The following is a 14,248-nucleotide window of genomic DNA, read 5'->3' on the forward strand; positions in this document are numbered from 1 at the left end:
CCACATACCAAAATAATACAAGTCATACATTAAAACAAAACATTAAGACACCATGAACCATGCAAAATTCACAAAATACAACACAACATACCAACAATAATACAAGACATACATTAAGACAAAACATTAAGACAACATGAAGGATAAATCACAAAGTTATAATATCAAAGTGCTCAAAGTGTATGTGTAAATTTACATATGGGGGTAGATTTGACGGAGGGGACGGGACACCATAGTGCAGCCTCCAACTTTTCATCCTAACCTAAAGGGCTGACTTTGGTAAAACACATTTTATATTACTCCCCGCATATCGCTACATCTTATCTCTATAGTCATCTATAGTCAACCTATATTTCATATTCCAGCCTAATTGTTTAACAAGTTTGCAGAATTGTCCCTGTTTTGAACAAAAAAAAACCCCTAAAATCATGAACGCATTGTGTAATTTATGTGAAATCATTCACGGTTCAACCAACTATACATTCTTCTTAAGCTATTCATGAATGTTTTTCAAAAATAGTAAAAGAAAAAAAGTAGTTTAAGGATAAGGGCTTTAACCCATTTTGGGCGGGAACCCCTTTCGTTGTTGCTTTATGTAATGCTTTAGCTATTGAAAAATAGCAGATCTACGAGCTTGTAGGTCTGCTATTTTTGAAGAATCGTGAAAAGTGACATGAATGTGTTTGAGAACGACTGACATAGAAAAACAGCTTTTTCAAGAAAACAGTCAGGATGTAGAAGACATTTGCAGAATGGTTCCCACAGGTCAAAATGGCTTCAATAGCATGGAGGAAAACAGAGCCCAAAGTCTCCTCTGTGAGTGTGCCAATAAGGCTCTTCTTACCGTCTTTAATGTAAATCACTCTGGATTAAGAGCGTCTGCTAAATACCTAAATCGTAAAATGTAAAGAAGGAAAGGCCAAGCAAAAAAGAAGAAATCAGCGATCCGGTTTGGTATCAACAATAAAGCTTATCAGACGGAACGTTAGGCCAATAGCAGTTGCCGGTTGGATTCCAACTGGCGGAACGTTCCGTCACAAGCAGTTAATTGGTTAAAAATGTCTGCTTCTACGTCTTGGTGCCATGACCCATGATGGATTTCTTAGTGTTTCTCTCAGGTTTCAAAATGATTATATAACACTTTGGTCCAAACAGAGCCACCAAAATGCCCAAACTAGATGCTAAAATAGCAAACACCTCCACTACATCTGCATATTTGCCTGGAGAGCTGATATATGCTGGTATGAAGGCTATCCACACGGCACAGAAGATCAACATGCTGAAAGTAATTAACTTAGCTTCATTGAAGTTGTCTGGAAGATTCCTTACCATGAATGCTAGGAGGAAACTGAGGAGTGCTAGTAAGCCAATATAACCTAGTAACACCGCAAAACCAACTGTTGATCCAACATTGCACTCATAGACTATCTTTTCAGAATAGTATTGTGTGTTTTTATGAGGAGTTGGTGAGGCAGACACAAGCCAGACTGTACAAATTATTGCCTGGATTGAAGTAAGAATCAGAACTGTTCCTCTCTGCTGCTTGGCACCAAACCACTTAATGATGTCTGCACCACCAGGCTTGGAGGCCTTGAACACAGCCAGCACCACCATAGTCTTTACCAGGATGCAGGAGACACACAGCACAAAGCTGATCCCAAATATTGCATGCCTCAGCTGACAAGTCCAGAGTCTGGGACGACCAATGAACAAGAGTGAGCACAAGAAACATAGTTTGAGTGAAAGCAAGAGTTGGAAGCTGAGTTCTGAGTTGTTGGCGCGGACCATTGGCGTCTCTTTATGATAAACAAAGATCCCCAGGACAATAGCACAGGCAAATGTTCCTAGCAATGAGATGGTTGTTAAGGAGATCCCCAGGGACTCATCGTAGGACAGGAACTCAATGCTCTTAGGGACACAGTGGTCACGCTGGGGACTGGACCAGAAGTCCTCTGGACACACGGTGCACTCTGTAGAGTCTAACAAATAGGACAAGATTAAAAGGACACTCACGTATCTTCTTATAACCTTCTGTACATATACTGTAGCTACATTATGTAATCCTACCTGTCTCATCGCTGAACTCTCCCTCAGAACAAGCAATGCAGTCGTAGCAGCAGACAGGTTTTCCTTTCCTTCTGGCCACACGGGTTCCAGGAGAACAGCTCTCACTGCACACCGACCGAGGAGGCTGCAGAGGAACGTGACAATGATTAGTTTAACTATTAGAGCTGGGACTCGATTAAAAAAATTAATCTAATTAATCAGAGGCTTTGCGATTAATTAATCTAGATTAATCGCATTTTAATCGCATATCATTATTTGACCCGAGAACAGTGAGAAAGCAATTTTTTCAAATGGATTTTGGTATACTAGTGAATCAATGAATAGTGAATACATAAGTTTAAGCAATAAAACATTGTTTTTGTAGTAATAGGGGTAATAATTCTTTATTGAATAATTGCACACAACTGTGCTGTAATCCACGCTACCATCGGATAGCCTTTTAAATCCTATTTCCAATCCACGGGGACAAGCAAAGTGATCTCAGCGGCTTCCCCCAGTCTGGTGAACTGTCTGCGGTTTCTGGTGGTGTTATTGTCTGAAGAGGACACGGACACTTGGTGCGCAGGTCCGTCTGAAAACTGTCCAGTGACAACGTTCGGCGGTGAAAAAAATAGTGCGATTAAAATGCGTTAATTTTTTTAGTGCATACATTTTTCTGTAGTTAATTAATCGTAATTAATCGCAATTAGTCCCGGCCCTATTAACTATACATTTCATTCACATCATGAGCTCAATTAAACATTTTAGAAAGCTGAAATTACTTTTGCGGATTGAAAGTTCCAGAAGATTCTGTCTTCATCGAGGGTGAGTTCTTCATCTCCGGAGGCTGTCATCTTGACCACACCTACGTTGTGAATATTTGTGCTTCCATCAGGGAGCCACGCCCAGTTCAATACATCAAAGATTGGTAAAGCATCACCATTCTCATCAAAGTATACACGATCACCACCAGATGTGGTGAAGTTGACCTTTTCCAGGTAATAGAGAAGCTAGAAATGGTGATGAGCAGAATCATGAAGAGCAAGAGAAGTTAAAAACATACTTAAGGGTCCTATTATGTGCCCAAGTCACGCTACACACTATTTGGGGATTTAAGCAATGTGCAAGGGGTGTTCCTGTTGCTGAGTTGCTATCTTCCGCCACCAGCCTCATTACTAAAACATGTGCTCTACCCTTTACATTATGCATTGCCTTTCAACAAAACCATATCCATAATGTCACCCACATTTGTTGAGCATTAATGTTCACCTGTGCCCTGTTTTCCCTGTGTATTTATACTCCCCTGTTTTTTCAGTTCTTTGTCAGATCATTGTTGTACGTCACTAGTGTTCTGCTCCTAGTGAACTCCTAGTACTTTGACTCCCAGTGTTCTTGTTACTCCTTGTGTTCTCCTCGTGTATGGATTTTGGTGCATAAACCGCCTGCAATTTCGACTGCTCTGCCTCTCTGCCTTTGTCCTGCGTTTGAGTCCTAACCCTCTTGATTCACACCGTGGCACCTACACACTACACATACATTATTTTCTACTAATATGTATTTTGTTTTTCATTTATACTGTGCATCTACCCATTGTTATATTATGAATGTTGCAAAATAATTCACATTTGATTGTTTTGATTGTTATGATTTATTTTAAATATGGTGAGATTAACGTTATAAACTGTTATAAACTATACTGTTTTCTAAGTCTCACCTGCACAACCCAATAATATGTTGTTGTTTCAAATGTGTTTTTAAATGTGCAAATAATCAATAAATAAAAATAATCCTACAGGTTAACTGAATTAATATCCCACCTGCCATGGCTGTATTGTCTGCAAACTGGCACAGCTGTGCCCAGGGAAAGGCCCTCTTCCTGGCACACACTGCAGCATGTCATGGAGGGCGTGGGCCAGAGCATACACAGCCTTGTATATATTATACTCTGCCCTGAGGTCAGACACATCCAAAAATGTAGTTTCTGCCGTTCCCAGGTCCTCTTGTCCAGTACACACCCTTCCACCAGCGTCCACCCACTCTGGTGGAAGGGGTGGAAATTTACACTGAAATGTGCGTTCCCAAAACTGCCTCACCTGAAAGAACACAATTAATTCATAAGAATACCTTTAAATACAATTAATTGATTAATGTAAGCCTATTGATTATTCACTTCATTCACAGTTTGCAAATACTACAGTGGTGCAAAAAGGATAACACAAAATGACCTAAGGGCTTAATTGTGTCCATTGTGGTCCTGTGTCTCATTATTCAATTCAATGAGACATGTAACTATAGACATACAATTAAACAAATACTTACTATGTTATCCTCATGGTCATTGTCAGGACGTATTTTTAACAAGAAGTCCTTCAAACCTGGTATCTCTCCACGACGGATGGCAAAACCCAGGGTGCCTCTGAGGTATGGCAGGTAGTGAGGAGACTGGAGATGACTGGAATCTGCCCACCAACCTGAAGTGGCAGGTAAGATCCATAGCAGACCTATCACATTCTGCTTAACCACCTGTTAATCGTTTTGAAAGAACATACATACATTCTCATTTTAGATTCTTCTAATTACGAATCCCTAAATTAACATACTCCACAGATGTATCGTAACACAAACCTCATCCAAGACATTATGCATATAGGGCCCGTATCCAAACATAATGACCACCCGAGCTGTGGACGTCTTCATCACAGTGACGATCCTCTGGAGTTTATCCAGGTCATTGTGGAAGGGCAGAGCCTCTGAATAAGCCACACAACCCAGACCAGACTGGTCCAGGCCAGACTGGAACAATCGGGCGGCGTCACGGCCAGCATCATCATCACTGAACAACAGTCCTACCCAGGTCCACTCGAACCACCTCATAGTATGGAGCATAGCTCGCACCTGAGTGGATGAGAAATGGACGGAAATGTACTTAGGTTAGATCATACAGTACATGAGCAAACGGCGGCCCAGGGGCCACATGCGGCCCCCGTGTTCACTTATGTGGCCTGCAGGTTAATATTGGAATACCATTATATTATTGATTTCAGCTGTTACAATTCCAAACATGCAAACATGACCCGCTTTAATTATATCTATAATGGTCAATATTAGTAGCATAATTACAATTTAAATTGTGTCATTGTCGGGCGGGGGGTGGGTGGGAGGTAGGAGGTTGTCCTCTAGGGAACAAACTAAAAAAGATTGTACCCCATAATTTTTATTTTCTCCCATAGGCGAGATATTGTATGTTGTGACCAACTGCTACTAGTATGAACAATAAAAAGCTATGAATTTAAAAAAAACAATTTAAATTGTCTTTTTATATCCAATGCATTTGAATTTAAGTATGTTTGTTTTAAGTTAACATAAGTATAAATAAATGTAATATGAAATTAAATAAAAAAGTTAGACCTAATTTTCAGGATTAGCAAATCCTGAAATACTCAAATCCTTAGCAAAAATAGCAAATAATAATTCAGGAGTCTGTAGAAATATAGTGGCCCTCTGGAGTTAGTGTGGAAATACAGTGGCCCTCTGGAGTGAGTGTAGAAATATATTGGCCCTGTGGAGTGAGTGTAGAAATATATAGTGGCCTTCTGGAGTGAGTGTAGAAATATAGTGGCCCTCTGGAGTGAGTGTAATAGTGGCCTTCTGGAGTGAGTGTAGAATTATAGTGGCCCTCTGGAGTGAGTGTGGAACTATAGTGGCCCTCTGGAGTGAGTGTAAAAATATAGCGGCCCTCTGGAGTGAGTGTGGAACTATAGTGGCTCTCTGGAGTGAGTGTAGAAATATAGCGGCCCTCTGGAGTGAGTGTAGAAATATCGTGGCCCTCTGGAGTGAGTGTGGAACTATAGTGGCCCTCTGGAGTGAGTGTAAAAATATAGCGGCCCTCTGGAGTGAGTGTGGAACTATAGTGGCTCTCTGGAGTGAGTGTAGAAATATAGCGGCCCTCTGGATTGAGTGTAGAAATATAGTGGCCGTCTCCTACATCAAAGTTGCCCACCCCATGGGTTCGAGTATTCCAGTTTCTGAAACATGAACTATTAGATACCAACACATCTATTGTTATAGAAGTTCACCTGGAAGACAAAACTTGGAATTGTTCTGAAGAAGGATGGGAACTGAGTCCGGTCGCTCAGACAGGAACAACCAGCATAGTAACTTATCTGGAAAAACAGAATAAAAACAAATACAAAATATCTATTCTGTAATGTACTAGATCTTTGAAAGGTACCTATAGATGTCAGCGAGGAACAGACCAATAGAACTGGACTGTAGGTATTCAACAGTGCGTCTGGTACCCTCAGGGCAGTGCTACTCAACCCGCTGCCCCTGATTAATGTATCTGCGGCCAAGAATTAAAGTATAATATTAGTTATTTTCATTGTTTTGAACAAGATTTTAGTTATTGTATGTTGTATGGCCTGACAACTTAGTATTAACCACTTACTTTATTACCTGTGATAATCTGTTCGTTATATGTTCTCTTCACATGTGAATGAAGCCTCATTTTGGTCTTCAACCAGCCAAAATTATCCCACTACTCCCACCTTCCCCGCTGCCTCCATTGACTCTGATGCTAGCATTTAAAGCAACCAAAGGTATGGCACCCCCATATCTTGCAAGTCCGATAGAACCCTACAAACCCTCCCGAGCGCTCAGATCAGCCAACGCAGGGAAGCTGGAAGTACCTTCACTAAAAACGCCGGGACAACACTCCACACGTTCCAAACTCTTCTGGCTCCAAAACTATGTAATGCACTTCCCATTACAATCAGAACTGCAGCCGCACTCCCAATCTTCCGCCGTGGTCTGAAAATCCATCTCTTCAGACTCCATCATGGCACTTAGCACTTGCCCTAGCCCCGACATTTTTTATGTAGACTATAGATAGCATTTTATGTAGACTTATAGCATGTTCATGTAGACATAGCACTATAGAGTATACATGCATAGTCCCATTATATAGATATTCCACTGTTACGTTCTTAGTTTACGCATGATTCATGATAACTACTTTTTATGTATGTGATGTATTGCGATGCTTTTTGTTCTTGCTTAATGTAAATCGCTCTGGATTAAGAAAAATATGTGGATTATTACTGTACATGCTGAGTACAGTAATGCATCCCATGCAACACAAGATGGAAAAACGAACAGATGTAAAAAAGTAACTAACACTATGTTGTTAGGTTGCTATTTATGAAATGATATCCAAACATTTTAATTCCAAATTAGCTTTTCTAGGCCTGTATTTTAAAATGAAAAATAATTCACTGAATATCATGGCGGTAGGAACCCTGTACAATTGTACAGTATTATTATATGTTGTTTTGTACAGTATACTTGTAAACGCTTTACTGTATGTACTGTAGCTTTGTTTTTTTATTATTATTATTTGCACTTCATGTTACTGTATGTATATACTGAAACCAAATAATGGCCTTGTGCAGGCCGGTGCAAAAATAAATAACAGCCTATGGCAAATAACGGCCCGGCTCCTTATAAACGCCCGGGGTCCGAATCGATGTTGCATATTACAGCCTGGGCTACTATTTGGTAATATACGGTAAATAAGACTATTTGCTAAAGGGAAAACTGTTATTATATTATTATAAGTTGAATACATTATCTGTTCAAGTTTAAGCTTTTAACATTAAAATATCATGTGGTTCGACTTGCCCCTCGACTTGGATCAACTTACCCCTTACCTGGGGCAAGTTGAGCCACATGACCACTTTTTTTAAAATGGTCATATTTTCATGGCCCTTTGTCATAGATGCTTACTCATCATTTCAATTGATAGAAGACATCCTGAAATATGGGTAGATCATTAGATTTTACTGCCATCTAATTTTGCCTTGCTTCCAGGACAACTTAAGCAAAAAGTGGTTCATCTTACCCTGTTATCTGCACAATGTGCTTAGATGTGCCACAACCAGCTTCTGAAACAGTTTGGTTTATCCTGTCAAAAGCTCAAGAAGTTTCAATTTAGCATAAGAAGATAGTGGAAATACTGTATCTGGCAATCATTTCCTTAATTGCAAAAATTGCACTGTGCCGGATTTATTTTTTAATCTGAACTGGTTATCTGCAGTAAAGACAAACATTTCCAGACGTACAAACATGATTATTTCCAATACTATGGAGAGGATGCTGGCCAGAGAGATTTGGATGTGCTGTTTGAGAACTTTACATGTCCTGCCATTGGGAATTCAGTTGAATGCAGTGCATTGTCAGAAACAGAACAGTTCAGTAGATTGTCAGTGCATTGTCAGAAACAGAACAGTTCAGTAAGGGGGCATATGTCAATATGTTATATTTAAATGATCCTGAATAGATATTGTTCCTCTGCTGGACACTTCTTTTCAGTAGCAAAGCAGTAGCATTAACATTAGGCTAATCAGTGAATTAAACCTGCAGGGAAAACATGCATTTTCAGAAACGTTCAAGAAAAGATCAGTAAAGTGTGAAGAGTTGGAATGGCACATCTGTAGGTCTATTTAGTTTACCTGCCTTTTCTTTAAGGACAGGCTCTAATTGTACAGAGGTGATTGATGCTGTACCATGAACCAACAGACCTGTAAAACACAGGCTAAGTGCAGTTACTTACCACTTTCACTTAAAACAAAAAAGGGGGAAAAAAGACAGAACAAGAAAGAAAAATTGCAGACTACAAGCTCAGAACATGTCACACTGTGACCTTGTTGATCAGCTGTGTTTGATACTTTTGTCTAACATTAGCATAATGAAGAAATGAGTACCACAGACGAAAAACAGTCTAAGTCCAAATTTCATTCTGACCCCTCCACAAAAGGCCTCGTTGTCCTGAACCCTTATCAATCATTTATACATTATGGATCAATAGTGTGGACTTAAGATTGTTTTTCGTCTGTGGCATTCATAGGGCATTCAAAAAGCATTACAAGTTGAAATATGGAGACACAAGGTTTCTTCTCGACAGCAACGATTATGTCTTTCAAACTCCAAAAAGACAACATTTTATATTTATCATATTATAGATTTGGAAATAGCCAAGTAATCAAAATTAAATAAAATAGGCTATTGTGAAAGGGGATAGGAAACTTACCATGGGCACTCTGTATACACCTAATATTCTAGAGAGTGTAATAGAACTTTTTGAGGTACTAGGACCCACAATTCCAAGTACTGGAGGAGACCCAACACAGCTCTGATCCAGTGTAAACTGCTCCTCTCTCCCACTGATCAGTGACAACGCTGCAGGGACTGCAACTCCAAGCGTTAAACAGGTGTCATAGCAACGGTATCCCAGAGTCACATTGGGGAGCAGGCTGGGGTCTCTGTTGATCTCAGTGATGGCAAAAGCCATGGTCTGTGCACCATTGAACACCGACATGTGAAAACTAACACACACAATTACACTGTAGCCTTGAATATCATTGCTGTCAGGCAGAAACCTTGTATCTCCATATTTAAACGTTCTGTTTTTGTTTAATAAATTAGTTACTTTGTCATACTACAGTGTGACAAATTATTTTTTGCTATTTTTGAAGAAAATATTTAGGTGAAAGTGCTTGTGACTAAATAATAACTACCCTAGATCCATCCAAACACATGTTCTGAGAAGGTTTCCACCCGACAGCCTATATCTTTGTAGAAATATACACATCAACTAATCATGTTTCTATACATCAAAACAAGGTTGGTGTTGTCTTCGTGATACTCACCGACTGCAGGAGGGATTCTGTTCCTTGGACTGTGTGAACGTCAGCTCAGGGAACACAGAGGAGACGTGGAATGGAAACAAACCACCCAGAAGCACATCTCCAGCCTTGTACATTCCGCCATGTTTTAACGGTGCCTGGAACTCACAAGAAGAGGAAGAGGATGAAGACAAAGGAGAGAAGGAAGCGAACATCATCAAGTATGAAAACAGTTGTATGTCTAAAGAAGCCCTCATGACTGTCCTCCTCTGTCTAACAACCCCTCCCACCTTCTCCATCCAGTGTCCAGTTGTTAGGTTTTATACCCATGCAGTGCCGTCCCCTGTGCCAGATGACGACATTACGTAATCTTTCACAACACCGATCTGGGCCTTTAGGCACACACAGAGGCAGGGCTTAACATACATAGGTATCAGTGGTGGGAAGTAACAAACTAGAGTTACTGAAGTACTGTACTTAAGTTCAATTTTGAGGTATTTGTATTTGTCATTTCCAATGCTTTTACTTCTACTCCACTACATCCCAAATCCCAATATTGTACTTTTACTCCTCTACATTTATTTGGAAACTTTAGTTACTTTGTAGATTTTGATTATTATTACAAAACATACATTAACCACTTCAGCCTTATATAAATTCCGGCCATTTGAAAATAGCCGATTGCGACGCATTGTGAGCTTGTAGATCAGCTATTTTCAAAAGATTTTTTAGACATTTGAAATGGGCCACATTCTATATAATGAGTAGGCTACTTATACTTTTGGTACATTTAATGAGTAGGCTACTTATACTTTTGGTACATTAAGTAAATTTTGATGCCAATACTTTTGTACGTTACGAGAGACAATGAGATTCGCAATAAACTTGCAAATCGGTTCGCAACATGTCGTGGCAGGTTAGTGGTCAGTGGTGGTCAGTGTCAGGTTGGTGGTCAGTGTCAGGTTGGTGGTCAGTGGTGGTCAGTGTCAGGTTGGTGGTCAGTGTCAGGTTGGTGGTCAGTGGTGGTCAGTGTCAGGTTGGTGGTCAGTGTCAGGTTAGTGGTCAGTGGTGGTCAGTGTCAGGTTGGTGGTCAGTGTCAGGTTGGTGGTCAGTGGTGGTCAGTGGCAGGTTGGTGGTCAGTGTCAGGTTGGTGGTCAGTGGTGGTCAGTGTCAGGTTGGTGGTCAGTGGTGGTTAGTGGCAGGTTGGTGGTTAGTGGCAGGTTGGTGGTCAGTGGCAGGTTGGTGGTCAGTGGTGGTCAGTGGCAGGTTGGTGGTCAGTGTCAGGTTGGTGGTCAGTGGGGGTTAGTGGCAGGTTGGTGGTCAGTGGCAGGTTGGTGGTCAGTGGCAGGTTGGTGGTCAGTGGTGGTTAGTGGCAGGTTGGTGGTCAGTGGTGGTCAGTGACAGGTTGGTGGTCAGTGTCAGGTTGGTGGTCAGTGGTGGTTAGTGGCAGGTTGGTGGTCAGTGGCAGGTTGGTGGTCAGTCGTGGTTAGTGGCAAGTTGGTGGTCAGTGGCAGGTTGGTGGCCAGTGGTGGTTAGTGGCAGGATGGTCAGTGGCAGGTTGGTGGCCAGTGGCAGGTTGGTGGTCAGTGGCAGGTTGGTGGTCAGTGGCAGGTTGGTGGTCAGTGGCAGGTTGGTGGTCAGTGGCAGGTTGGTGGTCAGTGGCAGGTTGGTGGCCAGTGGCAGGTTGGTGGTCGGTGGCAGGTTGGTGGTCAGTGGCAGGTTGGTGGTCAGTGGTGGTCAGTGGCAGGTTGGTGGTCAGTGGCAGGTTGGTGGTCAGTGGTGGTTAGTGGCAGGTTGGTGGTCAGTGGCAAGCTGGTGGTCAGTGGCAGGTTGGTGGTCAGTGCCAGGTTGGTGGTCAGTGGCAGGTTGGTGGTTAGTGGCAGGTTGGTGATCAGTGGCAGGTTGGTGGTCAGTGGCAGGTTGGTGATCAGTGGCAGGTTGGTGGTGGTCAGTGGCAGGTTGGCAGGTTGGTGGTCAGTGGCAGGTTGGTGGTCAGTAGCAGGTTGGTGGTTAGTGGCAGGTTGGTGGTTAGTGGCAGGTTGGTGGTCAGTGGCAGGTTGGTGGTCAGTGGCAGGTTGGTGGTCAGTGGTGGTTAGTGGCAGGTTGGTGGTCAGTGGCAGTTTGGTGGTCAGTGGCAGGTTGGTGGTCAGTGGTGGTTAGTGGCAGGTTGGTGGTCAGTGGCAGGTTGGTCAGTGGTGGTCAGTGGCAGGTTGGTGGTCAGTGGCAAGCTGGTGGTCAGTGGCAGGTTGGTGGTCAGTGCCAGGTTAGTGGTCAGTGGTGGTTAGTGGCAGGTTGGTGGTCAGTGGCAGGTTGGTGGTCAGTGGCAGGTTGGTGGTCAATGGTGGTTAGTGGCAGGTTGGTGGTCAGTGGCAGGTTGGTGGTCAGTGGCAGGTTGGTTGTCAGTGGCAGGTTGGTGGTCAGTGGTAGGTTGGTGGTCAGTGGTGGTCAGTGGTGGTCAGTGGCAGGTTGGTGGTCAGTGGCAGGTTGGTGGTCAGTGGCGGTTAGTGGCAGGTTGGTGGTCAGTGGCAAGCTGGTGGTCAGTGGCAGGTTGGTGGTCAGTGCCAGGTTGGTGGTCAGTGGCAGGTTGGTGGTTAGTGGCAGGTTGGTGGTTAGTGGCAGGTTGGTGGTTAGTGGCAGGTTGGTGGTCAGTGGTGGTTAGTGGCAGGTTGGTGGTCAGTGGCAGGTTGGTGGTCAGTGGCAGGTTGGTGGTCAGCGGCAGGTTGGTGGTCAGTGGTGGTTAGTGGCAGGTTGGTGGTCAGTGGCAGGTTGGTGGTCAGTGGCAGGTTGGTTGTCAGTGGCAGGTTGGTGGTCAGTGGCAGGTTGGTGGTCAGTGGCAGGTTGGTGGTCAGTGGTGGTTAGTGGCAGGTTGGTGGTCAGTGGCAGGTTGGTGGTCAGTGGCAGGTTGGTGGTCAGTGGCAGGTTGGTGGTCATTGGTGGTTAGTGCCAGGTTGGTGGTCAGTGGCAAGCTGGTGGTCAGTGGCAGGTTGGTGGTGGTCAGTGGCAGGTTGGCAGGTTGGTGGTCAGTGGCAGGTTGGTGGTCAGTGGCAGGTTGGTGGTTAGTGGCAGGTTGGTGGTTAGTGGCAGGTTGGTGGTCAGTGGTGGTTAGTGGCAGGTTGGTGGTCAGTGGCAGGTTGGTGGTCAGTGGCAGGTTGGTGGTCAGCGGCAGGTTGGTGGTCAGTGGTGGTTAGTGGCAGGTTGGTGGTCAGTGGCAGGTTGGTGGTCAGTGGCAGGTTGGTTGTCAGTGGCAGGTTGGTGGTCAGTGGCAGGTTGGTGGTCAGTGGTGGTTAGTGGCAGGTTGGTGGTCAGTGGCAGGTTGGTGGTCAGTGGCAGGTTGGTGGTCAGTGGCAGGTTGGTGGTCATTGGTGGTTAGTGCCAGGTTGGTGGTCAGTGGCAAGCTGGTGGTCAGTGGCAGGTTGGTGGTCAGTGCCAGGTTGGTGGTCAGTGGCAGGTTGGTGGTTAGTGGCAGGTTGGTGGTCAGTGGCAGGTTGGTGGTGGTCAGTGGCAGGTTGGCAGGTTGGTGGTCAGTGGCAAGTTGGTGGTCAGTGGCAGGTTGGTGGTTAGTGGCAGGTTGGTGGTTAGTGGCAGGTTGGTGGTCAGTGGTGGTTAGTGGCAGGTTGGTGGTCAGTGGCAGGTTGGTGGTCAGTGGTGGTTAGTGGCAGGTTGGTGGTCAGTGGCAGGTTGGTCAGTGGTGGTTAGTGGCAGGTTGGTGGTTAGTGGCAGGTTGGTGGTCAGTGGTGGTTAGTGGCAGGTTGGTGGTCAGTGGCAGGTTGGTGGTCAGTGGCAGGTTGGTGGTCAATGGTGGTTAGTGGCAGGTTGGTGGTCAGTGGCAGGTTGGTGGTCAGTGGCAGGTTGGTGGTCAGTGGCAGGTTGGTGGTCAGTGGCAGGTTGGTGGTCAGTGGCAAGCTGGTGGTCAGTGGCAGGTTGGTGGTCAGTGCCAGGTTGGTGGTCAGTGCCAGGTTGGTGGTCAGTGCCAGGTTGGTGGTCAGTGCCAGGTTGGTGGTCAGTGTCAGGTTGGTGGTCAGTGGTGGTTAGTGGCAGGTTGGTGGTCAGTGGCAGGTTGGTGGTCAGTGGCAGGTTGGTGGTCAGTGGTGGTTAGTGGCAGGTTGGTGGTCAGTGGCAAGCTGGTGGTCAGTGGCAGGTTGGTGGTCAGTGCCAGGTTGGTGGTCAGTGGCAGGTTGGTGGTCAGTGTCAGGTTGGTGGTCAGTGGTGGTTAGTGGCAGGTTGGTGGTCAGTGGCAGGTTGGTGGTCAGTGGTGGTTAGTGGCAAGTTGGTGGTCAGTGGCAAGCTGGTGGTCAGTGGCAGGTTGGTGGTCAGTGCCAGGTTGGTGGTCAGTGCCAGGTTGGTGGTCAGTGGCAGGTTGGTGGTCAGTGTCAGGTTGGTGGTCAGTGGTGGTTAGTGGCAGGTTGGTGGTCAGTGGCAGGTTGGTGGTCAGTGGCAGGTTGGTGGTCAGTGGCAGGTTGGTGGTCAGTGGTGGTTAGTGGCAGGTTGGTGGTCAGTGGCAAGCTGGTGGTCAGTGGCAG

General features: G+C 44.7%; 1 protein-coding gene across 1 annotated transcript in view; it reads right to left on the reverse strand.

Annotated features, from left to right (window-relative positions):
• Positions 1-1,068: 1,068 nt before the first annotated feature.
• Positions 1,069-14,248, reverse strand: part of LOC310867488 (extracellular calcium-sensing receptor-like) — a gene marked incomplete at both ends in the record, with an annotated part of 63,806 nt that continues 50,626 nt past the window's right edge. Inside the window, 6 exons of the mRNA XM_083777603.1 lie at positions 1,069-1,979; positions 2,068-2,191; positions 2,829-3,056; positions 3,864-4,139; positions 4,366-4,488; positions 4,672-4,941. Of these exons, the coding sequence (XP_083633729.1) occupies positions 1,069-1,979; positions 2,068-2,191; positions 2,829-3,056; positions 3,864-4,139; positions 4,366-4,488; positions 4,672-4,941 (1,932 nt within the window). The remainder of the gene's footprint in view (positions 1,980-2,067; positions 2,192-2,828; positions 3,057-3,863; positions 4,140-4,365; positions 4,489-4,671; positions 4,942-14,248) is intronic.

This window comes from Protomyctophum parallelum (assembly GCF_964188405.1).
Source record: "Protomyctophum parallelum genome assembly, chromosome: 12".
Taxonomy (NCBI): domain Eukaryota; kingdom Metazoa; phylum Chordata; class Actinopteri; order Myctophiformes; family Myctophidae; genus Protomyctophum; species Protomyctophum parallelum.